Source organism: Ranitomeya imitator, chromosome 3, assembly GCF_032444005.1.
Source record: "Ranitomeya imitator isolate aRanImi1 chromosome 3, aRanImi1.pri, whole genome shotgun sequence".
In the NCBI taxonomy this organism is placed as follows: domain Eukaryota; kingdom Metazoa; phylum Chordata; class Amphibia; order Anura; family Dendrobatidae; genus Ranitomeya; species Ranitomeya imitator.
In genome coordinates, this window is record NC_091284.1 from 818,953,310 (window position 1) to 818,981,096 (window position 27,787).

The 27,787-nt window shown below is 45.0% G+C and overlaps 2 protein-coding genes across 2 annotated transcripts in view; one reads left to right on the top strand and one right to left on the bottom strand.

The window, feature by feature from the left end:
- The window catches only part of USP35 (ubiquitin specific peptidase 35), a 56,625-nt gene extending 44,444 nt beyond the window's left edge, over window positions 1-12,181 (bottom strand). The window contains exons 1-5 of the mRNA XM_069759350.1: window positions 11,436-12,181; window positions 7,929-8,064; window positions 5,980-6,109; window positions 3,358-3,459; window positions 1,700-1,858 (exon numbers count right to left, since the gene is read on the bottom strand). Coding sequence (XP_069615451.1) covers window positions 1,700-1,858; window positions 3,358-3,459; window positions 5,980-6,109; window positions 7,929-8,064; window positions 11,436-12,117 — 1,209 coding nt within the window. The 5' untranslated portion in view covers window positions 12,118-12,181. The remainder of the gene's footprint in view (window positions 1-1,699; window positions 1,859-3,357; window positions 3,460-5,979; window positions 6,110-7,928; window positions 8,065-11,435) is intronic.
- Window positions 1-27,787, top strand: part of ALG8 (ALG8 alpha-1,3-glucosyltransferase) — an 84,418-nt gene that overhangs the window by 24,861 nt on the left and 31,770 nt on the right. The window lies entirely within an intron of this gene.

Consider the following 27,787-nt stretch of genomic DNA (forward strand, 5'->3'; position numbering starts at 1 on the left):
AACGTCCTCCATTACTAGAGACCCCCACCCTTACTAGAGAACGTCCTCCATTACTTGAGACCCCCACCCTAACTAGAGAACGTCCTCCATTACTAGAGACCCCCACCCTTACTAGAGAACGTCCTCCATTACTAGAGACCCCCACCCTTACTAGAGTCCCCCACCCTTACTAGAGAACGTCCTCCATTACTAGAGATCCCCACCCTTACTAGAGACCCCCACCCTTACTAGAGAACGTCCTCCATTACTAGAGAACGTCCTCCATTACTAGAGACCCCCACCCTTACTAGAGAACGTCCTCCATTACTAGAGACCCCCACCCTTACCAGAGAACGTCCTCCATTACTAGAGATCCCCACCCTTACTAGAGACCCCCACCCTTACTAGAGAACGTCCTCCATTACTAGAGAACGTCCTCCATTACTAGAGACCCCCACCCTTACTAGAGAACGTCCTATAATAACTAGAGACCCCCACCCTAACTAGAGAACGTCCTCCATTACTAGAGACCCCCACCCTTACTAGAGAACGTCCTCCATTACTAGAGACCCCCACCCTTACTAGAGAACATCCTCCATTACTAGAGACCTCCACCCTAACTAGAGACCCCCACCATTATTAGAGCTCCGACCATTAGTAGAGAACGTCCTCCATTACTAGAGAACATCCTCCATTACTAGAGATCTCCACCCTAACTAGAGACCCCCACCATTATTAGAGACCCCCACCCTTACTAGAGACCCCCACCATTACTAAAGAATGTCCTCCATTACTAGAGACCCCCACCATTACTAGATACTCCCATCATTACTAGAGACCCCCACCATTATTGGAGCCCCGACCATTACTAGAGACTGCCTACATTACTATAAAGCCCCCACCATTACTAGAGAAGGTCCTCCATTACTAGAGACCCCCACCCTTACTAGAGACCTCCACCATTACTAAAGAATGTCCTCCATTACTAGAGACCCTCACCATTACTAGATACTCCCATCATTACTAGAGACCCCCACCATTATTGGAGCCCCGACCATTACTAGAGACCCCCACCATTACTAGAGAAGGTCCTCCATTACTAGAGACCCCCACCCTTACTAGATACTCCCATCATTACTAGAGACCCCCACCATTATCAGTGCCCCCTGTGTTTGTGATTAGATTTTGGGGGGTCTACATTTATATATCCCATGGTTTGGCCTCACAGGAGCACAAACATGGCAGACAGGGAGCCATGATGACCCGTACACTCCCTGCGATCACACTGCAGGGGATGAGTGGGTGACAGGGGGCGCCACCGAGCATCCCGACTCCCGAGCCCAAGGCACACATTGGGATGTAACATGTGACATTTCCATCACGTCAGGAAGGGGTTAAGCAGGATTCTGGGCACAATGGCGGATTCCGTAACTACATCTCGCCGTGTAGGACACAAACTACCGGACGGACAGAGGAATTTAGAGGAATTTTCCAGTTATTTCTAAAGTTTCATCACTTTATAAAGAAATGTTCTGCATCTCTGAAGTAAACGTTCCATTCCTATCCCCATCATACCCAAGACCTCTGCTTGCTGTCCGCTAACGGAAACGCTGCTGCCATTTCACGTCCGTCCTGATCTGGTCCAGTTGTGGGGACAAAAATGAAGGTGTCCCCCTAGAGATCAGAACTAGAGAATGGCGGTCCTCAAAGCGTTTCGCACCTTTATTGCCTCCATCACCGGCTCGTACAGATCGGGATAGCCAGAGAAGCGGAAGACCATGCAATGGACGAGCTCCGCCAACTGCTCCAGGCAGCTGCTGGCAGAATGGGAGCTCTCGCTGGAGAGGCAGGAAACCATCTGTGGGATGTGAGGAGCGATCTGCAAGACATGAAGATGACGGCCGTGGTGATATTGTGTGGTGTGCACAGAATCGGGCATTTACTACAGGCGCATTCGGGGTATATACATTGTGGTTCAATTACTGGCTGCTTGCTGTCAGTGAATGGATGCACCCCTGAATTATCTACTGTATAGAGGTGTTATCAGTCATTGTACAGGAGGAGGAGGTGAGCTGTGACATCACCTATTGTGAATGGTGGATCCTGTGTTATCTACTGTGTATAGAGGTGTTATCAGTCATTGTACAGGAGGAGGAGGAGGTGAGCTGTGATATCACCTATTGTGAATGGTGGATCCTGTGTTATCTACTGTATACAGAGGTGTTATCAGTCATTGTACAGGAGGAGGAGGTGAGCTGTGACATCACCTATTGTGAATGGTAGATCCTGTGTTATCTACTGTATACAGAGGTGTTATCAGTCATTGTACAGGAGGAGGAGGTGAGCTGTGACATCACTTATTGTGAATGGTGGATCTTGTGTTATCTACTGTATATAGAGGTGTTATCAGTCATTATATAGGAGGAGGAGGTGAGCTGTGACATCACCTATTGTGAATCCTGTGTTATGTACTGTATATAGAGGTGTTATCAGTCATTGTACAGGAGTGGGAGGTGAGCTGTGACATCACCTATTGTGAATGGTGGATCCTGTGTTATCTACTGTATATAGAGGTGTTATCAGTCATTGTACAGGAGGAGGAGGTGAGCTGTGATATCACCTATTGTGAATGGTGGATCCTGTGTTATCTACTGTATATAGAGGTGTTATCAGTCATTGTACAGGAGGAGGAGGTGAGCTGTGATATCACCTATTGTGAATGGTGGATCCTGTGTTATCTACTGTATATAGAGGTGTTATCAGTCATTGTACAGGAGGAGGAGGTGAGCTGTGATATCACCTATTGTGAATGGTGGATCCTGTGTTATCTACTGTATATAGAGGTGTTATCAGTCATTGTACAGGAGGAGGAGGTGAGCTGTGATATCACCTATTGTGAATGGTGGATCCTGTGTTATCTACTGTATATAGAGGTGTTATCAGTTATTGTACAGGAGGAGGAGGTGAGCTGTGACATCACCTATTGTGAATGGTGGATCCTATGTTATCTACTGTATATAGAGGTGTTATCTGTCATTGCACAGGAGGAGGAGGTGAGCTGTGACATCACTTATTGTGAATGGTGGATCCTATATTATCTATAGTATATAGAGTTGTTGTCAGTCCTTACAGGGGTCTTCTCCTTTATTAGTCACAACCACGATTGCTGCAGGGGGTCTGCACTGTTTTGATGAGACAACCCCTGTAATGATGGGCACTAATACTTTGCCACATGGATGACATAGGTGTAGCATAACGCTTTGTATTATTGTGGTGTGAGGTTGAATTTCTCTATCATTACAATCAGTGGCAAATACACAAACGAGTGATGTCTGTGGGCTGCATGGAGCAATATTCAGCACATCATCAGGGAATTACCAGATGAAAGGCTTCGGGTGAGTGCTGAAAACTCAGCAGCAGGTACCGCAGGACACACAGCGCAGAGTCTCGTACCACCGGGTACAGCAGCTTCGAGAACACCTGAAACGACACATGGAATAGCAGAAACCTAAAGACGGATTGTGCCTAGCAGCCAAATGTAGCAGAGTAGGGGATCGTCGTGGGATGTCCGTATTATGGATTTTTTTTCATGGTGTTAAATGGGCAAAAGAGAGTACCGAAATTGTCAGGGAGTGCTTTGTACAATTAAAGGACTTTTCTCTGTGTGTGTTTATTTATTTTAACTTAAGTGGGTTAGCAAAGGGGGTGTCTGACAGACGTCTCTCCATTACTAAACCCTAGGCTTAATGTCATCGGACATTACAGAGCTGACATCAACCCCAAATCATTGACCTGATTTCTAAAGCACCATGGCAATCGTGAAGAGCCGAGGCAAAGCACCAGAATTAGTGCATCTAATGGATGCGTCATTTTGGGGTTGAGGCTGGGGGTTGGGAAGGGGCCAATATCATGGACCTTTCCCAGCCTATTAATATTAACCCACAGCTGTCTGCTTAGCCTTTACTGATTATTAAAAATAGGTTGGTCATTTTTTGGGGGGTTCCACTTTTTAATAACCAATAAAGGCAACACAGACAGCTGTGAGCTGTTATTAATAGGCTGGGAAGCTCCATGGATGGTGGCTCCTTCCCAGAATAATAACACCAGCCCCCTGATGTCTGCTTTCCCTCAGCTGGTTATTAAAAATAAGAGGGACCCCATGACATTTTTTTCAAAATAATTAATTATTTAATAGGTGTCAAAAGGCTAAACACCCTTTAGTGCCACATGAAAGGCAATAAAGGGTGCTAGTTTATTATATGTGACTTGTGACATTAAATATCTACAGGACGTCTATCTTATTTATTCTATCTATCCCATATCGATCTATCAATCTACAGTGGGGAAAATAAGTATTTGATACATTGACGAGTTTGCAAGTATTTTACAGAGGTCAGACGTTTCCTGTAGTTCTTGACCAAGTTTGCGCACACTGCAGCAGGGATATTGGCCCCCTCCTCCATACAGATCTTCTCCAGATCTTTCAGGTTTCGGGCTGTCGCTGAGCAACATTGAGTTTCAGCTCCCTCCAAAGATTTTCTATTGGGTTCAGGTCTGGAGACCAGCTAGGCTACTCCAGGACCTTGAAATGCTTCTTACGGAGCCTCTCCTTAGTTTCCCTGACTGTGCCAGGTCATTGTCATGCTGGAATACCCAGCCACGACCCATGTTCAATGCTCTTACTGAGGGAAGGAGGTTGTTGGCCAAAATCTCATGATACATGACCCCATCCAGCCTCCTTTCAATACAGTGCAGTTTTCCTGTCCCCTTTGCAAAAAGTACCCCCAAAGTATGATGTTTCCCCCACCATGCTTCACAGTTGGGACGGTATTCTTGTACTCATCCTTCTTATTCCTCCAAACACAATGAGTGGAGTTGATACCAAAAAATTCTATTTTGGTTTCATCTAACCACATAACCTTCTCCTTTGGCTCCTCTGGATCTTTCAGATTGTCATTGGAGAACTTCAAAGGGTCTGAACATGTGCTGGTGTGAGCAGAGGGACCTTGCATGCCTTGCAGGATTTTAATCCATGACAGTGTAGTGTTACTAACGCTAATGTTTGAGACTGTGGTCCCAGCTCTCTTCAGGTCATAGACCAGGTCCTCCCGTGCACTTCTGGACTGATTCCTGATTTTTGTCAGAATCATCCTTAACCTACGAGGCGAGATCTTGCATGGAATCCCTAGACTGAGGAAGATTGACAGTCATCTTGTTTCTTCTATTTTCTAATATTTGTGCCAACAGTTGTTGCGTTCTTACCAAGCTGCTAGCCTACTGTCCTGTAGCCCATCCCAGCATTGTGATTTTCTGTTTTTTTTTTTTATTTTTAGATTCCTTCTCTCACAGGTGAAGTGTACCTACAATATAAATTACAGACCTCTCTATTCTATGTAGATGGGAAAACTTACAAAAATGTCAGTGTATCAAATACTTATTTTCCCCACTGTATCTGACCCCACCACATCCATAATCTCTAACCCCACTGCATCCATAATCTCTCGCGCCACCGCATCCATAATCTCTCGCCCCACTGCATCCATAATCTCTCGCGCCACTGCATCCATAAGCTCTAACCCCACCGCATCCATAATCCCTAACCCCACCACATCCATAATTTCTTACCCCACCGCATACATAAACTCTGACTCCACCACGTCCATAATCCCTAACCCCACCACATCCATAATCTCTAACCCCACCACATCCATAATCTCTTACCCCACCGCATACAGAAACTCTGACTCCACCACATCCATAATCTCTAACAACCCCACCACATCCATAATCTCTAACCCCACCGCATACATAAATTCTGACTCCACCACATCCATAATCTCTTACCCCACCACAACCATAATCTCTAACCCCACCGCATCCATAATCTCTAACCCCACCGCAACCATATTCTCTAACCCCAATGCATCCATAATCTCTGACCCCATTGCATCCATAATCTCTGACCCCACCGCATCCATAATCTCTGTTGTAGATTTGGACCTTTTGTATTTTTGATAGGGAAACTTCGGTCAGAATGCTGAACTTCTTGACAGCGGCAAGCCCCTTTAATAAAGCAATAATCCACTTGTCGATGTTCTTGCCCAGAGGCCACGATACCCAGTCGATCATCCTGCAAAAAAAGTAGATATTAAAAATTAGTTTATTCCAAATATGAAGCAGCTCATCTCAGAAGAATTTGTCTCTACTTCTTCTTTTTCTGGCTGCTGAGTGGGCGGGGAGTTGTACTGTGCCTCTGAGCCAATCAAATATCTCTCCCTTGCAGCTCCTCCTCCCACAGCATGCAGTCTTACAGCCACTGAGGGAGGGAATCTGCAGCCGCATCTCCCTCCTCTCCTTCTCTTGGTCTTTTATTTAAACTTGCAGGCAGTGAAGGGAACTATAGGCTGTTAGAGGTTACACAGGTACTGGTATGGCAAAATAAGTGTCATGAAGACAACAGTCACAATACTTCTACTAAGGCATTAAAGGGGTTCGCTTTAAGAAAAGGGGTCCCTGAAGTAATGCATATTTCATGGGATACTGTGACAGATAGGGGTCAGAAGATCACAGTGTCTGGTCACACGAATTCCTGCATTGATTGGAACTGATTCACCATCCTATTAAACAGTGCAGATTTTCACTTGCTCTGTCATTTCAAGGGTTAATATGTTCAGTTGATCTCCTGGAGAGCTCATCGTGAATTTCTTCAGCTGTTCTGTGTTGGCCACTCCCCTCTGGTATATAAGCTCATCACTGGCACTTGGGAATTGCCAGTGATAGTTCTAACTTCTGGTTTGGTCTTGGAGTAGTAATTCAGTATTTGGAGTTGGCAGTTGGAATGTTCAGGAGATTTCTGCGTGGAGTTGGGTTACATGTTTATCCTCTCCTATTTGGTTTCTCCTACCCATCCCAACCCTGTTTCCTACTCTGTTGTTTTGTGAGTGTATTTGTATGATTGTAGTTTTCTTTTATCCCTGTCTGTCTACCCTTGTCTGTCTGGTTACACTTCCGCCTCACACCTTCCTGGGTGGGGTAGGGAACATATAAGGTTTAAGATAAAAGCATAACAAGGTATGTGCCCCTGGCATCTCCACCATCCGGGGGACAGGGACAGGGATAGACTAGGGTGTCCCATAGTTCGAGCGATCAGGTAGGCTCCCACCGTCCCAAGTCACTACGTGACACCACACTTGTAAATAGCAACCTCAGGACAGTACTCGCACTGCCCGGGTTTAGCACTGGCACCCTCTTGCTGGTTCAGTTTTTGTCTTTTGGCGGTAGGCGTCACATCATGATTGCAGCCATTACTGCTCCCATAGACTTCCATTACTGCTGCAGCCAATCACAGAGCTCAGAGACTGCTGATATAGGAGACAAAAGCTACCAAGGTCAGTGATTGACTGCAACGATAAAGTGCGCTGTAGTGGTGATGTCATTGCTACTCCAGTCCTTGTGCTTTAGCTGCATTGGTGACATCACAACTACAGCTCACATCACTGCTGCAGCTAATCACGGAGCTCAGCGACTCTGCTGATATAGATGTTTGAACTACCAAGATCAGTGATTAACTGCAGCGATATGTGCTGAAGATGTGATGTCACCACTGCTTCAGTTTCTGTATTTTGTTTCCAGCAGTGGCATCACGATTACAGCTCATATCACGCGACATGACATGAGATGCTGAGCTCAATGATTGGCTGCAGCGGTGATGTGCATTGTAGTCATGTATCCCTGCAGCCAAAACACATGGACTGGAGCAGCGGCAGTGAACTGGTGTCGAACCGGGAGAGGGCGAGTTCTATCAGAGTTTGTTATTTTACAAGTATACATTACTTTTGGGACCACTTTTTTAAAGTGGAAAACCACTTTAAGGAATCAAACATGGAGCAAAAAAATAGATGTATCTCACTCGCTCGGTCATGTGACATCACTGAGTGCGTAAATTCTACCTGTTTATAGAGGTCATCATCTGGGCATCAGTCACGCTGTCCGCGTTGGCCAAATTTCTTACAATACCTTCCATGAGCTGAAGGGGCACGTGCTGCACCACGCTGGCCAGGGCGTTGGAGGGAGTCTCCACCTCATCTAGAAAACCCAAAAATCAGCCTTAAAATAGGCAAGAAGCAATTACAGAAAATGATGTATGACGATAATTGGTCAATTAGAGAAGCAAACTGAGGCTGTCCTCCAGAAAAGCCACCCTCATCTGCCCCATCAGGAAATTTGGAGTTAAACTGGTCAGAGACCCAATAAAAGAATAGCCTTCATGGCGGAGGAGCCGTCCTGTCGCTATATGGTGGCCATGACCTGTCACTATAAGGAAGATACAGCCGGTCACTATATGTTAGCCACGGCCTGTCACTATAAGGAAGACCTCGCCTGTCACTATATGTTAGCCACGGCCTGTCACTATAGGAAGACCTGGCCTGTCACTATATGGTGGACGTGGCCTGTCACTATAGGAAGACCCGGCCTGTCACTATATGTTAGCCACGGCCTGTCACTATAGGAAGACCTGGCCTGTCACTATATGTTAGCCACGGCCTGTCACTATAGGAAGACCTGGCCTGTCACTATATGTTAGCCACGGCCTGTCACTATAAGGAAGACCTGGCCTGTCACTATATGTTAGCCACGGCCTGTCACTATAAGGAAGACCTGGCCTGTCACTATATGGTGGCCATGACCTGTCACTATAAGGAAGATACAGCCGGTCACTATATGTTAGCCACGGCCTGTCACTATAAGGAAGACACAGCCTGTCACTATATGTTAGCCACGGCCTGTCACTATAGGAAGACCTGGCCTGTCACTATATGTTAGCCACGGCCTGTCACTATAGGAAGACCTGGCCTGTCACTATATGTTAGCCACGGCCTGTCACTATAAGGAAGACCTGGCCTGTCACTATATGTTAGCCACGGCCTGTCACTATAAGGAAGACCCGGCCTGTCACTATATGTTAGCCACGGCCTATCACTATAAGGAAGACACAGCCTGTCACTATATGTTAGCCACGGCCTGTCACTATAAGGAAGACCTGGCCTGTCACTATATGTTAGCCACGGCCTGTCACTATAAGGAAGACCTGGCCTGTCACTATATGGTGGCCATGACCTGTCACTATAAGGAAGATACAGCCGGTCACTATATGTTAGCCACGGCCTGTCACTATAAGGAAGACACAGCCTGTCACTATATGTTAGCCACAGCCTGTCACTATAAGGAAGACCTCGCCTGTCACTATATGTTAGCCACGGCCTGTCACTATAGGAAGACCTGGCCTGTCACTATATGGTGGACGTGGCCTGTCACTATAGGAAGACCTGGCCTGTCACTATATGTTAGCCACGGCCTGTCACTATAAGGAAGACGCAGCCTGTCACTTTATGTTAGCCACAGCCTGTCACTATAAGGAAGACACAGCCTGTCACTATATGTTAGCCACGGCCTGTCACTATAGGAAGACCTGGCCTGTCACTATAAGGAAGACCCGGCCTGTCACTATATGTTAGCCACGGCCTGTCACTATGAGGAAGACACAGCCTGTCACTATATGTTAGCCACGGCCTGTCACTATAAGGAAGACCCGGCCTGTCACTATATGTTAGCCACGGCCTGTCACTATAGGAAGACCTGGCCTGTCACTATATGTTAGCCACGGCCTGTCACTATAAGGAAGACACAGCCTGTCACTATATGTTAGGCACGGCCTGTCACTATAAGGAAGACACAGCCTGTCACTATATGTTAGCCACGGCCTGTCACTATAGGAAGACACAGCCTGTCACTATATGTTAGCCATGGCCTGTAACTATAAGGAAGACCCGGCCTGTCACTATATGTTAGCCACGGCCTGTCACTATAGGAAGGCCTGGCCTGTCACTATATGTTAGCCACGGCCTGTCACTATAAGGAAGACACAGCCTGTCACTATATGTTAGCCACGCCCTGTCACTATAGGAAGGCCTGGCCTGTCACTATATGTTAGCCACGGCCTGTCACTATAAGGAAGACACAGCCTGTCACTATATGTTAGCCACGGCCTGTCACTATAAGGAAGACACAGCCTGTCACTATATGTTAGCCATGGCCTGTAACTATAAGGAAGACCCGGCCTGTCACTATATGTTAGCCACGCCCTGTCACTATAGGAAGGCCTGGCCTGTCACTATATGTTAGCCACGGCCTGTCACTATAAGGAAGACACAGCCTGTCACTATATGTTAGCCACGGCCTGTCACTATAAGGAAGACACAGCCTGTCACTATATGTTAGCCACGGCCTGTCACTATAGGAAGACACAGCCTGTCACTATATGTTAGCCATGCCCTGTAACTATAAGGAAGACCCGGCCTGTCACTATATGTTAGCCACGCCCTGTCACTATAGGAAGGCCTGGCCTGTCACTATATGTTAGCCACGGCCTGTCACTATAAGGAAGACACAGCCTGTCACTATATGTTAGCCACGGCCTGTCACTATTAGGAAGACACAGCCTGTCACTATATGACACAGCCTGTTATACTATAATGAAGACTCGGCCTGTGACTATATGGTGAATCCGGCCTGTCGTTATATGGTAGATACGGCCTGTCACTATATGGTGGATCTGGTCTATGTGGTGATCTTGCCTGTTGCTATATGGTGGACGTGGCCTGTCACTATAAGGAAGACATGGCCTTTCATTATATGGTGGACCCAGCTTGTTGCTATATAGTGGACACATACTATCACTATAAGGGAGACCCGTCCTGTCGCTAAAAGAATGATCTGGCCCATTACTTTATGGTGGACCTGGCCTGTCACTATAAGTAAGATCCTGCCTGTCACTGTAAGGAGGTCCCGTCCCAACCTATCGATATAAGAAGGACCCAGCCTGTCGCTGTCAGGAGGACGCGGCCTATCGCTATCTGGTATATCCGGCCTATGGCTATATGGTGGATCTGGCCTGTCACTGTACAGTAGACCCGGGCTGCCACTATATAGAGGTCACAGCATATTGCTATACAGTGGACACAGCCTACCGCTATATGGACCTGCTCTGATGCTATATGGAGAAACTGGTCTCTACCTGTAAGGAGCATCCAGACTGTCGCTGTATATAGGACCCATTCTATCGCTATATGAAGGAACTAGTCTGTTGCTGTAAGGAGGACCCAGCCTGTCACTGCAAGGAGGAGGACCTGGCCTGTTGCTGTATAGAGGACCCAGTCCATTGGTATATCGAGCATCAGGTCTGTTGCTGTGAGTAGGACCCAGCCTGTCGCTATAAGGAGGAGGACCTGGCTTATCGCTGTACGGTAGACCTGACCTGTCACTATATGGATGACCCAGCCTGTCACAGAAAGGTGGACCCAGCCTGTCACTGTATCGAAGACCCGGCCTGTCGATATATGAAGGACACGGGCTATCCAGCCAAAGCGATATACCTTTCTTCTGTCATACCTTCTTACCTGTTAGAGATATAATAGCAAATACTTCCTTGAGGGATGGAAGAACCAGAGACGTCTGAAGCCTCCAGATACTTTGCAGAAGGGCACTGACTCTGTTCACCTGGTCAAGAAACTGTAGGATCCCTTCCTCTCCTTCGGAATGACAGTGGAACTGCCCGATACATCGTACCAGCTGCTGGCAGAACAAGAGCTGATGGTTGCCTTCCGGAATACATTGAGGGTGTGAGGTCAAGAGTTTGCTGACCCTCACGCAGATATTAAGACTTGGTCTTTCACAGACAATACGGAGGACTTCTACCCTCAAAAGCCTAAAGATCTCCTCGGTGGAAGGTTTGTCCAACACAAATTGCAGGCCGAGATGTATGTATTCTAAGATATAGGCATGTCTCTTTCCGAGATGCCCATATCCCTCCTGTAGAAGACCCAATATGAACCGGACATTGAAAAACTCCTCAAATTCTTCTGGGTGATACGTCCCGTAGACCTCCAGAACTTCTCTAGCGGTTTCTCTAGCGAAACGAGATTCTCCCAAAAAGAAGAGCTTGGTGGATAGTTCTAACATGGACCAGCATTGCTCAATGTCAATAGGCTGCTTGGAAGCTTCGATTACGCGTCGTGCCAAGCTCTGCTTGACGTACATGGGGTAAGAAGACTGCATGACGGCTTCTAAAATTTTATCCATGGTTTAAATTTTTATCGGGGGGTTGCAATCGCCCACTTTTATGGAAGAACCATCAACAGAAGATCTGGAATGGAATCAGAGAAAGGTTACACCAAACATCACCAATCTCCAAGAAGGTCATCCTAGATGCAGAAATCTACTAAAAGAATGGGATTCCTATCCACCAGGTGTGGTGGCCTTGGATGTGATTACTCCAATTCAAGTGTATAGGAGTTATAAAAACACCCAAAGAGGACCCTTGTTCCTTCAAAATGCGGGGGTTTCGGAGGTATAACCCACACTTATCTGAGATTCAATCCACATAATTGAGGTTGAGAATTGATTGCTGCCATGATACCCGAGTCATCCAGCATCGCACTATGCATAGTACTTTGGTAACAGCACCATTTTGAAGGCAGCTCTGGAGGTGACTAAAAAAACAAAAGTAGTAAATCTCAGGTTTTGACCCTTGCACGTTTGGATAAAGGATTCTCCGGTACTAGCATGTGTTCCTTTACTCCTTGTTTCCATATCTGTTGCTTCCCTTTGTGGTTTTGCTGCCTTTAGTCTGAACCTACAATGTTCACATTAAAATAACAACAAGCAAAACCAATGGGTAAACAAGTGTGTCCAAACTTTTGACTGGTAATGCAGGTAGTGTATGTACTGCATTTAGTATATGTATGGTGTATTGTATTCAGAATAGATAGTGTGTGTAGTATATATAAAGTATTTGTAGTGTGTGTGTAATGTATAGTGTACATGTACTATCTGTAGTGCGAGTGGTATAAGTACAGTGTATAATGTATGTATTGTGTATAGTATATGTATAGTGTGTGTAATGTGTATATGTACTATCTGCAGTATGTGTAGTGTAACAATAGTGTATTCAGTGTATGTAATGTATGTAGTGTGTGTAGTATATGTGTAGTGTATGAAGTGTGTGTTAGGCTACGTTCACATTTGCGTTGTTGGGCGCAGCGTCGTCGACGCAACGCACAACGCATGTCAAACGCATACACAACGCAGCGTTTTTTGACGCATGCGTTGTCCTATACAATTGAAGATCAAAAACGCCCCCCCAAAAAATACATAAAGTCAAAATGGCGCATGCATCAAAAAACACGGCTCAACACAGGCACCTGCGCCCTATGCGTTTTTCATAGACACTAATGTGTTTTTTTGACGCATTTACGACGCAGGTGCGTTGCATGCGTTTTTCTTCGGAAATGCGACGCATCAAAACTGCAACCTGTCGTCCGCGCCCTGTCTGGTGCGCCAAAAAAAACCATGCATCATACACGCATGACAACGCATACCGGCGCATGTCCATGCACCCCCCATGTTAAAGATAGGGGTGCATGACGCATGCGTCGGTATCCGTCGCCGACGCTGCGCCCAACAACGCAAATGTGAACGTAGCCTAATGTGTATATGTACTATATGTAGTATGTGTAGTGTAACAATAGTGTATTCAGTGTATGTAATGTACTGTATGTAGTGTGTGTAGTATATATTAATATTGTGTAGGTAGTGTGTGTAATGTATATATAATGTATATGTACTGTCTGTATTGGGAGTAGTATAAGTATAGTGTGTAATGTATGTAGTGTGTATATTATAATCAGTGTGTATGAAGTGTGTGTAATGTGTATATGTACTATCTGTAGTATGTGTAGTGAAACTTTAGTGTATTCAGTGTATGTTATGTATGTAGTATATATTTAGATTGTGTATGTAGTGTGTGTGTAATGCATGTATAGTGTATATGTACTCTCTCGTGGATTTATTATAAGTATAGTGTGTTCAGTGTGTAATGCATGTAGTGTGTGTAGTGTAATCAGTGTGTATGTATTGTGTGTGTGGAATAAATGTATAGTGTATATTTACTACTGGAAGTGTACTAAGTTTCAGTATAGTGTATTTAGTGTGCGTAGTATATGTATAGTGAATGGAATGTAGTGTGTGTAATGTATGTATAGTGTACATGTACTATCTGTACTGTGTGTAGTGCATGTAGAGTGTATGTACGGTAATACACGTAGTGGTAGTGTGTGTGTAATATTTGTATGGTGTATTTGTACTATCTGATTTAAAAAGAGAAACAGTACACTCCCTGACAGAAGTTATGTCGCTTGTCCATGTTATGTAAATAAAAGCTTATAACCTGACGTTAAATTCATCCATTAGTTGTATAAATTATTATTTTGAAAGCTGAAACCCTCCGAAATGTGGTTTAGTTTAAGAAAATAAATTGGCATCAATGCAGAAATATTGATCAGTTAATGGACACGGAATGGTCAGATTTTGGCAAGACAAAAATTTTGTCGCCTGGTCATATAATGCACCCAATCCTAGTTTACATCCTCACCTGTGCTCAGTAAATGATCGGTTAATTAGTGTGTGTGTATAAAAGGAAACCCAGCACCCCAGACCTTCACTTGAACTGCAACTTGAGCTTTGACAACATGCCAAAAATCCACCCTGCGACCAAACCTGGATTATCAAGAGGCTGAAGATCAGATCCACTGCAGAGGTGGCTGGCACCTTTAATGTGTCTCAGCGTCAAGTACAAAGAATTAAAAAAAGATTTGAAGAGATTGGAGATGTGTTTGACAAGCCCAGGTCTGGCAGACCCCACAAGACAACTGCTCAGGAGGAACGTTTGTTGGTTAGAAAATCCAAAGCAAGCCCCTCTTCCACTGCTACAGAGCTCGAACAGGCCTGGTCACCTCAAGTCCCTGTGTCAACTAGAACAGTTTGTAGGATTCTGTCTCGAAATGGCTTCCATGGTGGAATCAGTGCCCAGAAGCCAGCACTAAACAAAAGGAAAATAAAAAACCGTGTGGCATTTGCAAAGTCCCACAGCCTGCTAAACAGATGGAAGCTGGAAAAGTGGCAGAAGGTGGATTTCTCTGATGAATCTTCAGTAGAATTACACCACAGCCGCCACAAATACTGCAGGAGACCTACTGGAGCCCGTATGGATCCAAAATACACCCAGAAAACAGTTACATTTGGTGGTGGAAAGATCATGGTCTGGGGTTACATTCAGTATGGAGGGTGCGAAACATTTGCAAGGTGGAGGGCAATATCAATAGCCTAAAATATCGAGAAGTATTAGGTACCTCTTATATTCCAAATAATAAAAAGGGCAAAATTCAGCAGCAGGATGGTGCTCCATCTCATACATCCATCTCTACAACAAAGTTCCTCCAGGCAAAAAAGATCAAGGTGCTCAAGGACTGGCCAGCCCAGTCACCAGACATGAATATCATTGAGCATGTTTGGGGTAGGATGAAAGAGGAAGCTTGGATGACAAAACCAAAGAATCTAGATGAACTCTGGGAGGCAGGTAAGACTGCATTCTGTGCTTTTCCAGATGACTTCATTGATAAATTGTATGAATCATTGTTGAACCTCATGGATGCAGTCCTTCAAGCTCATGGAAGTCCCACAAAATATTAAATATGACTCTAATAGCACCACAACTTCATTCACCAATGTTATGCGACATATATTTGTATTTTAAGTGAATTATTTGTTTGAATATCACATTACTTTCTGTGGGCGACAAAACTTTTGTCTTGCCAAAATCTGACCATTCTGTGTCCATTAACTGATCAATATTTCTGCATTGATGCCAATTTATTTTCTTAACCTAAACCACATTTCGGAGGGTTTCAGCTTTCAAAAGAATAATTTATACAACCAATGGATGAATTTAACGTCCGGTTATAAGCTTTTATTTACATAACGTGGATAAGCGACATAACTTCTGTCAGGGAGTGTAGTTTGACAATAAATGGCTTCACCCAACCACGAACCATGAGTGGAGAAAAAGTTTTGGTGTTATCATTTATATTCTCTGAAAAGAAGCCAAGAAAGCAAAAATTCTGCCGGGGTATGTAAGCTTTTGAGCACAACTGTATGTACAATCTGTACTGTGTGTAGTGTTTGTAATACATGTAGTGTGTGTAATGTATGTATAGTGTATGTAATACATGTAGTGTGTGTAATGTATGTTTAGTGTATGTAATACATGTAGTGTGTGTAATGTATGTTTAGTGTATTTAGCCACAGCGGTTCTGTTACTAAATAGGGGTCTGGGATTTGTCCGTTAAATATTGGATTGCCGAGATATAAACAGTTAATATCCGCCATGACACCTGAGGTCCTGGCGCATACAATGCTATTTTTTATTTCTTTATCTCAGCCTTGGGCCCACTGAAGCACTAGGACCCAGGGGAAGCTGCAGCCGCTGCACCCACATAGCCAGGGCCCTGATTCCATAGAGCTACATGCGTATTATTGAGGTATAAGGCAGCACGTGCCTCCATACAGGATCGGCACACATGGACAAACTGGTAGAGGTACAGTCCAAATATCTGAGCCATGCAAGTGTGTGATTTGTCCCCTGGAAGTAATGACAGCAAGCAGAAGAAAACTGCATGAAAACGATACCGAAAATATTTTGGAAAATCCTTTAATTTTTGTATGTTTTAATTGCTAAATCCAGAATATACTTATTAAATGGATGCAACATAAAATAATGGAAGGATCACACAAGTTCCCCCTGCAATATTAGCTTCACATTGGGATAGGAATGAATGTTCACTTGAAAGAGGGCGGGTGGGGGGCGCTTATACTAATGCAAATATGTTCCAGAATAGAAATAGAGAGAGAGAAAGGAATAGAGAAAAAGAGACAGAGAAAGGGGAAGAAAGAGAAGAAGAAAGAGAAGAAGGGAGACATAAAAAGGGGGAGAAAATAAGAGAGCAGAAGGAAGAGAGAGGAAGGGACAGATAGGAGGAGAGAAGGAAAAGAGAGAGTAAGAGGGAGGGAGAAAGAGAGAGTGAGGAAGAGAGGAAGGAAGAGAGAGGGAGGAAGAGCGAGGGAGGAAGAGAGGAAGGAAGAAAGAGGGAGGAAGAGCATGGGAGGAAGAGAGAGGGAGGAAGCGAGGAAGGAAGAAAGAGGGAGGAAGAGCGTAGGAGGAAGAGAGAGGGAGGAAGAGAGGAAGGAAGAAAGAGGGAGGAAGAGCGTGGGAGGAAGAGAGAGGGTGGAAGAGCGTGGGAGGAAGAGAGGGAGGAAGAGAGTGAGGAAGAGAGAGTGAGGAAGAGAGATGGAAGAAGAGCGCGGGAGGAAGAGAGAGTGAGGAAGAGAGAGTGAGGAAGAGCGCGCGGAGGAAGAGAGGGAGGAAGAGCGTGGGAGGAAGAGAGAGGGAGGAAGAGAGGAAGGAAGAAAGAGGGAGGAAGAGCATAGGAGGAAGAGAGAGGGAGGAAGAGAGGAAGGAAGAAAGAGGGAGGAAGAGCGTGGGAGGAAGAGAGAGGGTGGAAGATCGTGGGAGGAAGAGAGGGAGGAAGAGAGTGAGGAAGAGAGAGTGAGGAAGAGAGATGGAAGAAGAGCGCGGAAGGAAGAGAGAGTGAGGAAGAGAGAGTGAGGAAGAGCGCGCGGAGGAAGAGAGAGGGAGGAAGAGCGCGGGAGGAAGAGAGAGGATGAGTGCGGGAGGAAGAGAGAGGGAGGAAGAGAGAGGGAGTAAGAGAAAGGGAGGAAGAGAGAGGGAGGAAGAGTGCGGGAGGAAGAGAGAGTGAGGAAGAGCGCGGGAGGAAGAGAGAGTGAGGAAGAGAGAGTGAGGAAGAGCGCGCGGAGGAAGAGAGAGGGAGGAAGAGCGCGGGAGGAAGAGAGAGGGAGGATGAGTGCGGGAGGAAGAGAGAGTGAGGAAGGGAGGGAGGAAGAGCAAGGAAGGGAGAGGAAGAAAGAGAGGAAGGAAGAGAGAGGAAGAGAAAGGAAGGAAGAGAGAGTGAGGAAGAGAGATGGAAGAAGAGCGCGGGAGAAAGAGAGAGTGAGGAAGAGCGCGCGGAGGAAGAGAGAGGGAGGAAGAGCGCGGGAGGAAGAGAGAGGATGAGTGCGGGAGGAAGAGAGAGGGAGGAAGAGAGAGGGAGGAAGAGTGAGGAAGAGCGCGGGAGGAAGAGAGAGTGAGGAAGAGAGAGTGAGGAAGAGCGCGCGGAGGAAGAGAGAGGGAGGAAGAGCGCGGGAGGAAGAGAGAGGGAGGATGAGTGCGGGAGGAAGAGCGCGGGAGGAAGAGAGAGGGAGGAAGAGTGCGGGAGGAAGAGTGCGGGAGGAAGAGTGCGGGAGGAAGAGAGAGTGAGGAAGGGAGGGAGGAAGAGCAAGAAAGGGAGAGGAAGAAAGAGAGAAAGGAAGAGAGAGGAAGAGAAAGGAAGGAAGAGAGAGTGAGGAGGAGAAAGGGAGGAAGAGAGTGAGAAAGAGAGAGGAAGGAAGAGATAAAGGGAGAGGGGGAAGAGAGAGGGAGGGAGAGAGGAAGAGAGAGAAGAAGGGAAACAGAACACAGAGGAGAAAATAAGCAAGAGAGCAGAATTAAGAAAGAGGGAGGAAGGAAGAGAGAACGAGGAAGAGAGAACGAGGAAGAGAGAACGAGGAAGAGAGAGAAAGGGAAAGGGGGGAAGAGAGAGGGAGGAAGAGAGAGGGAGGAAGAGAGAAGAAGGGAGACAGAACAAGGAGGAGAAAATAAGCAAGAGAGCAGAAGGAAGAGAGAAAGGGAGAGAGGAAGAGATAGGAAGGAAAAGAGAGGAAGGCAAAGAGAGGGAGGAAGAGAGAAAGAGGGAGGAAAAGAGAGGGAAGAAGAAAGAGGGGAGAGAGGGAGGAAGAGAGAGTGAGGAAGCGATTGGGAGGAAGCGAGAGGGAGGAAGAGAGAACATGAAAGGGAGGAAAAGAGGAAGGAAGAGAGAGAAAGTGAAAGGGAGGAAGATATAGGGAGAAAGAGAAAGGGAGGAAGAGAGAGGGAGGAAGAGAGAGGAAGGAAGAAAGAAGGAGGAAGATAGGGGGAAGAAAGAGAGAGGAAGAAAGAGGAAGGAAGAGAGAGAGGAAGAACGAGAAAGAGAGAGGGAGGAAGAGAGAAGAAGGAAGAGATGGGATGAAAGTAAGAAAATTCAATTCTGCATGAAAATGAAAAAAATTGAAATCCAAAAATGAAACAATCCACAATTAATAAAGGAAGAAAAATTCCAAAATGAAAAAACTAGAGAAAACTAAAAGAAAATGTACAAATGACAAATCAAACAATAAATAATATGCAAAAATTGCAAGAAAATTGTGCATAAATGTAAAAAAAATAGATGCAAAAATAAAACAAAAAAACAAAAAAAAAATGAATACAGAATAAAAGAGAAACTAAAAAGCTGAAAATTTACAAAACTATAAAAAAGGGCAACAACTACAAGGCAAACAAAATCAAAATGAAATATATAGAAAGAAAGAAAAAGTAAAGTAAAACTTTGTATGTCCTGTTTGGGTCCCGTTTGGGTATTGTGCTGTGTTATCCTCTCGGTGTTTACCAGGGGGACGTGCGGCAGCTACAATTGACCCGTTCCAGAATAGTCTGTGTCACATTCCGGCCGTAATAATAAACAAGACAAATACCCAACCTCGCCATCTATATTCTGCATGCAGATGTAGCAGAGCTGAACGTGTCATTGCATTTTTGGCACATTTTTCCGAGACACGACGTGAAATTTTGCCATTTACCTGAGTGGACATTTTTGGGGGGCAGGTGACGGTGAATTCTACCTGCACCATGCGCCTCTATGTCACATTTACTGCCGGTACCTCTAAGAAAAATTATTAAAATGCGCAGAGACGGCGAATAAACCCAGGATGTTCCCATCCCCTGTGCACTGGTTTGTCTGTAATCCTATGTACAACCACTGATAACTCTGCAATATGGCCTAGAGTTGGACCAAATGACAAATTCAGCTCTGCTACATCTCGGCATAGAAAGTTTGTCCAAAATGCTCACTAATCAAACAAATCCAGAGATGTAAAAATATCGAGGGTTAGTAAAACCTGGTCTTGAAGCTGCACTTGCATTGTGCAAGGCGACATAAGATGTAGCAGAGCTGATTTTGTCATTTCTCAGTTTTGTCACTTCCAATGCAATAAAAGGAAAAATGACAGATGACATTCTCAGCTCTGCTACATCTGCCCAGAGGAACTAACTCACAGATAAAGTAACAGGAGGCAAATGAAGGACTTTGCAACATCATAGTGGAACTACAACCCCCAGCAGAAAAGTCAAATGACAAACTCAGATAGCCTACAACCCAAAGGACGTAATCGAAGCGATTGGAAAAATGCCTTGTGGAACTACAACCCCCAGCAAGGACTGCAGGTTTTGGTTTTTTTTTTTCAATTTCCCAGCAGCTTACAATTAATGTTGTAGCAGAGCTGGAATTGATATATCAGGAGAAGTCAAAGAGTTAAGATAATGCAGTAGGTTTTACCTGCAGTCCTATGTAAAAGCACAAACTCGGCTCTGCTACATCCGCGAGGTTACGTCTATGAGCGACTGACATCTGGGATGCTCCTCACCGCTGGAATATGTGATCAATGATCATGGATGGAGAGGAGACGAGCGAGCAGGGATGGATGCTGATGCTGGGAGGGACGCTGCGTCTCATCTATCTGCAGGACGGTGCCCAAACTTCCCTGTGTCCACACCCACTGCTACACTGTGCCACACACGCACGACAGGGACACATTCTCCCCACACGACTCAAAGGTCATTGGCCAAAAAAATCATCTGGATCTGGAAAAGCTGGGTGACAGCTAATATATCTGTCAAGACAGGGGCTATGACAACTTTTCCAGAATACTGAATGGCAAACCAATCGGGATAAACAGTGAAAGAAAGATTCAAAACTTCTGTCCAGCTGTATGACAGGATGTTCAGTATTCTAGGAAAGCTGGGTGACTGCTAATATGGCTGCCAGGACATGAGCTATGACAACTTTTCCAGCTTCCAGAAAAGCAAGCCAGCCGAGTTAGACAATAAAAGGTCTCGTTTTTTGCACGCCTGTATATCTGGGAGGATATGCCATTCAGGATTCTAGGAAAGCTGGGTGCTAACCGATATGGCTGGCATTACAGGGGTTTTGATAACTTTTCCAAGATTTCTCAAAGGTAACCTAGCCAACTTAGACAATAAAAGGTCCAAGTTTTTGCATGCTTATATATCTGGGAAAATATGCCATTCAGGTTTCTAGGAAAGCTGGGTGCTGACCGATACGGCTGGCATTACAGGGGTTGTGATAACTTTTCCGAAATTTCTCAAAGGTAACCTAGCCAACTTAGTCATTAAAAGATCCCTTTTTTGGTTTCTGTACGCCTATATTTGGGAGGATATGCAGTTCAGGATTCTAGGAAAGCTGGGTGCTGACCCATACTGCTGGCATTACAGGGGTTGTGATAACTTTTCCGAGATTTCTCAAAGGTAACCTAGCCAACTTATAACATGAAAGGTCCTAGTTTTTGCACACTTATATATCTGGGCAGATATGCCATTCAGGATTCTAGTGAAGCTGAGTGATAAACAATATGGCTAGTAAAACAAGGATTGTGAATGTGATGACTTTAACAGATTTCTGTAAGGTAACCCAGACAATTTAGGCAATAAAAGATCTCGGGTTTTCCATGCCTGTATAATTGAGCCTGTTTACCATTCAGGATTCTAGGAAAGCTGGGTGATAATCCAACATGTTTGCCATAACAGGGGTTGTGCAAAAATTTTCAGATTCCTGAATGGTAAGCCAGCTGAGCCAAGGGTCTCGATTCATATGTCTGTATAAGTGGGCATACAGGGTTCATGATTCTAGGAAAGCTGGGTGACAAGCAATATGCAGAGATTTTGACTCAGCTTTTTCATGAACCTGAATTACAACATGGTCTACTTATGGAATAATAGGTCCCTACCTATATATGGCTGAATAACTAGGCAAATGTAACAATCAGGATTTTAGAAAAGCTGGGTGATTGCAAATATGTCTGCCGAGACAGGATTTGTGATAACTTTTACAGATCCCTAAAAGGTAAACTAGCCAACTTAGGCAGAAAAAGGTCTGGACTTTTACCTTTACAACTCGGCAGGTTTACTATTCAGGATCTCAGTATGGCTGTGATTACAGGGGTTTATAACTCAACTTTCCCAGAATTCTGAATGGCAAAGCAGCCACGTTCTACAGAAAGAGGTCCATCCTTTTCTGCAGGGCTGTATAACTGTGTGGCTGTATCATACAGGATACTAGGAAAACTGGGTGCCCACAAATATGGCTGCTGTGACACGGATTGTGACTCAGCTTTGCCGAAACACTGAATGGCAAACAAGTCTGGATAGGAAGCAATGGATTCAGTCTCTGTATGTGGTGGTATGTCTGGGCAGGAACCGTTCAGGATTCAAAGGAAATCCTTAGAGAAATTTAACATTCAGGATTCCCGAAAAGCTGGTTGACTACAAGTATGGCTCCCGTGACAGGGGTGTTAACTCAGCTTTCCTAAAATCCTTAACATAAACAGTGTAGATCTCGACTTTAGCACGACTGTAACTATGCAGCGTCAACATTCAGGGTCATAGGAAAGCTGGGTGAAAATCTGTGTGATGGTCGCCCTTTTGGAAAGCATACCTGACTTTCTACAGCTTTTCTCCATGACTGGGCTAGATCAAAATGACTGCCAGGTAGGAAGACAGTTGGAAATGTCCTTGAGGCAGTTTAGTTCAGGTGGACCACATGTCCCATCATGCACTAGGCCGTTCAAATACTGAGCATGTGCAGACTATGGAAAGGGAATCATGCATTATAGCAGTGGCCTCCGCTCAGCCAGCTTTCTGTGACTCACATGCTATAGAAAAGCTGGGTGATAAACTCCGAGGAGGCCACAGATTGGTTGTAATATAGAAAGTAAAGAAAACAATAGGAGTCAGAAGAAATGGATCAATAACCGACATCTGTACATATCAATAAACTCCACCGCCACATACTGCAAGAGGACGTCCATGAAGGTCACTCTCTACCAGGAACCGTCCAATCATCTCACCAGGAGGAAGAACATCAATTATTACTGATCCCGGAAACCTCAGTAATGGCTGACACTAGGCCCCAGTGTACAGACAAACTAAGAGACACTGCCACAGAGGGCTGTATTATACTAGTTATATTCTTGTACATAGGAGCAGTATTATACTAGTTATATTCTTGTACATAGGAGCAGTATTATAGTAGTTATATTCTTGTACATAGAGGCAGTATTATAGTAGTTATATTCTTGTACATAGAGGCAGTATTATAGTAGTTATATTCTTGTACATAGGAGCAGTATTATACTAGTTATATTCTTGTACATAGGAGCAGTATTATACTAGTTATATTCTTGTACATAGGGGCAGTATTATACTAGTTATATTCTTGTACATAGGAGCAGTATTATAGTAGTTATATTCTTGCACATAGGAGCAGTATTATAGTAGTTATATTCTTGTACATAGGGGCAGTATTATAGTAGTTATATTCTTGCACATAGGAGCAGTATTATAGTAGTTATATTCTTGTACATAGGGGCAGTATTATAGTAGTTATATTCTTGTACATATGGGCAGTATTATAGTAGTTATATTCTTGTACATAGGAGCAGTATTATAGTAGTTATATTCTTGTACATATGGGCAGTATTATACTAGTTATATTCTTGTACATAGGAGCAGTATTATAGTAGTTATATTCTTGTACAGAGGAGCAGTATTATACTAGTTATATTCTTGTACATAGGAGCAGCATTATAGTAGTTATATTTTTGTACATAGGAGCAGTATTATAGTAGTTATATTCTTGTACATAGGGGCAGTATTATACTAGTTATATTCTTGTACATAGGAGCAGTATTATAGTAGTTATATTCTTGTACAGAGGAGCAGTATTATACTAGTTATATTCTTGTACATAGGAGCAGCATTATAGTAGTTATATTTTTGTACATAGGAGCAGTATTATAGTAGTTATATTCTTGTACATAGGGGCAGCATTATACTAGTTATATTCTTGTACATAGGAGCAGTATTATAGTAGTTATATTCTTGTACATAAGAGCAGTATTATAGTAGTTATATTCTTGTACAGAGGAGCAGTATTATAGTAGTTATATTCTTGTACATAGGGGCAGTATTATAGTAGTTATATTCTTGTACATAGGAGCAGTATTATAGTAGTTATATTCTTGTACAGAGGAGCAGTATTATAGTAGTTATATTCTTGTACATAGGGGCAGTATTATAGTAGTTATATTCTTGTACATAGGGGCAGTATTATAGTAGTTATATTCTTGTACATAGGAGCAGTATTATAGTAGTTATATTCTTGTACATAAAGGCAGTATTATAGTAGTTATATTCAGAGGCGTAGCTAGAGCTTTTGCCGCCCGGGGCTGTTCCCGAGTTTGGCGCCCAAAAACCCCCCCCGACTCAATACACACAAAGGTTACCAAAAACGGTTTTCCTGTTTTGTAGAACTTAAACTGGGCCTAATGGTGTCACCCCCACATGCCACACCTGTGACTTAATACCACCACACCATGACCAGGCCACATAGTGACCGAATAATACTACATACAAGGGACAAATACCACAACACCATTTCCAGACCACATATTACCACCACATAGTGACTGAATACTACAATACTGATCAGTAATAAAAAAAAAAACCACAATACTATCACCATAAGTGCCAGTATTCACAGGAGATCTGTACTTAGTATGCAGTGTCTGTGTAGAGGTAATACAGAGATCACTGGTGACATTATACACAGGACCTCTATATAGTATACAGTGTATAGTGTCAGTGTATAGGTAACACTGACTCACCAGTGACGTCTCTAGGTGAAGTCCTTCATCTTTCATCCAGCACAGACCGCCATCATTCCTTCCAGCCAGGACTCGTTTCTGCAGGAAATAACACAGTTATCTCGAGCTCCGCTTGCAGAACACATTACTTAATTTTTCACAACTTCTACATTACATCACATGAAGAAAAAAAGGTGATATAGTGTCACTCTGCACAGTAACAGGACCGCCCCCCCATTTAAAACAGTATACTCAAAAAATAAAATAAATACATCACTGCAGTAATAATATCCCTTAATTAGCCCCTATGGTAATAATATTCCCCACCCTGGCCCCGTTTCTCATTCCTGGCTCCAGCCATATGTTCTCGCATCCTGCCCTCATGAGTATCCATTCTACCCCATATGATCTCCCCATCCTGCCCCACCAGCCTCCATCGTATCCGTCCTGCCCCATGATCCAATCCTGCCCCGTGTCTCCAATCATGCCCCGTATCTACATTCTGCCCATGCCTCAAGTCCTGCCCCCAGTGTGTCCAGCAATCTGCCCCAGTGTGTCCAGCATATTACCCCCAGTGTGTCCAGAAATCTGCCCCAGTATGTCCAGCACTGCCCCCAGTGTGTCCAGCAATCTGCCCCAGTGTGTCCAGCATATTACCCCCAGTGTCCAGCATTGCCCCAGTGTGTCCAGCATATTACCCCCAGTGTGTCCAGCAATCTGCCCCAGTGTCCAGCATTGCCCCAGTGTGTCCAGAAGTCTGCCCCAGGGTCTCCAGCATTGCCTCAATGTGTCCAGAAATCTGCCCCAGGGTCTCCAGTATTGCCCCAGTGTGTCCAGCAATCTGCCCCATGGTCTCCTGTATTGCCCCAGTGTGTCCAGCATTCTGCCCCATGGTCTCCAGTATTGCCCCGGTGTATCCAGCAATCTGCCCCATGGTCTCCTGTATTGCCCCAGTGTGTCCAGCATTCTGCCCCATGGTCTCCAGTATTGCCCCGGTGTGTCCAGCAATCTGCCCCATGGTCTCCAGTATTGCCCCAGTATGTCCAGAAGTCTGCCCAGGGTCTCCAGCATTGCCTCAATGTGTCCTGAAATCTGCCCCATGGTCTCCAGTATTCAGTGTGTCCAGCAATCTGCCCCATAGTCTCCTGTATTGCCCCAGTGTGTCCAGCATTCTGCCCCATGGTCTCCAGTATTTCCCCAGTGTGTCCAGCATTCTGCCCCATGGTCTCCAGTATTGCCCCAGTGTGTCCAGCAATCTGCCCCATGGTCTCCTGTATTGCCCCAGTGTGTCCAGCATTCTGCCACATGGTCTCCTGTATTGCCCCAGTGTGTCCAGCATTCTGCCCCATGGTCTCCAGTATTGCCCCAGTGTGTCCAGCAATCTGCCCCATGGTCTCCTGTATTGCCCCAGTGTGTCCAGCAATCTGCCCCATGGTCTCCTGTATTGCCCCAGTGTGTCCAGCATTCTGCCACATGGTCTCCTGTATTGCCCCAGTGTGTCCAGCAATCTGCCCCATAGTCTCCTGTATTGCCCCAGTGTGTCCAGCATTCTGCCACATGGTCTCCTGTATTGCCCCAGTGTGTCCAGCATTCTGCCACATGGTCTCCTGTATTGCCCCAGTGTGTCCAGCATTCTGCCCCATGGTCTCCAGTATTGCCCCAGTGTGTCCAGCAATCTGCCCCATGGTCTCCTGTATTGCCCCAGTGTGTCCAGCAATCTGCCCCATGGTCTCCTGTATTGCCCCAGTGTGTCCAGCATTCTGCCACATGGTCTCCTGTATTGCCCCAGTGTGTCCAGCAATCTGCCCCATGGTCTCCAGTATTGCCCCAGTGTGTCCAGCAATCTGCCCCATAGTCTCCTGTATTGCCCCAGTGTGTCCAGCAATCTGTCCCATGGTCTCCAGTATTGCCCCAGTGTGTCCAGCAATCTGCCCCATGGTCTCATGTATTGCCCCAGTGTGTCCAGCAATCTGCCCCATGGTCTCATGTATTGCCCCAGTGTGTCCAGCAATCTGCCCCATGGTCTCCAGTATTGCCCCAGTGTGTCCAGCATTGCCCCAGCCCCAGACAGTCAGACATAAAGAAAAAAAAAAAAAAGTAAAATCCTCACCTCTCCCGTTCCTAGCGCAGGTCCGGTGCAGTCAGCGTCTCTCCGGCTCTGCGACGCTCAGGACAGAGAGGCAGAGCGGCGCGCACAGTAGTGACGTCATCGCGCCCTCTGCTCTGAGACGTCGCAGAGTCAGAGGAGGCTGCAGCTGCCGGCGCCGCAGGAACCAGGAGAGGTGAGTATAGAGCGGGGGGCGGGGTCCGGTGGTGGGGGGAGCTGGCCCTGGTCGTGGCGGCGGACGGCGCCGCCCGAAGATTTAAAGGGGCGTCTTTTTTTTTTTTTTTTTCTTCTCCTGCAGCGCCGGCCGCCCCCCGCATTGTGCCGCCCGGGGCGGACCGCCCCCCCCGCACCCCTCTTCCTACGCCACTGGTTATATTCTTGTACAAAGGAGCAGTATTATAGTAGTTATATTCTTGTACATATAGGCAGTATTATAGTAGTTATATTCTTGCACATAGGTGCAGTATTATAGTAGTTATATTCTTGTACATAGAGGCAGTATTATAGTAGTTATATTTTTGTACATAGGAGCAGTATTATAGTAGTTATATTCTTGTACATATGGGCAGTATTATAGTAGTTATATTCTTGCACATAGGTGCAGTATTATAGTAGTTATATTCTTGTACATAGGAGCAGTATTATAGTAGTTATATTCTTGTACATAGGGGCAGTATTATAGTAGTTATATTCTTGTACATAGGAGCAGTATTATAGTAGTTATATTCTTGTACATAGGGGCAGCATTATACTAGTTATATTCTTGTACATAGGAGCAGTATTATAGTAGTTATATTCTTGTACATAAGAGCAGTATTATAGTAGTTATATTCTTGTACAGAGGAGCAGTATTATAGTAGTTATATTCTTGTACATTGGGGCAGTATTATAGTAGTTATATTC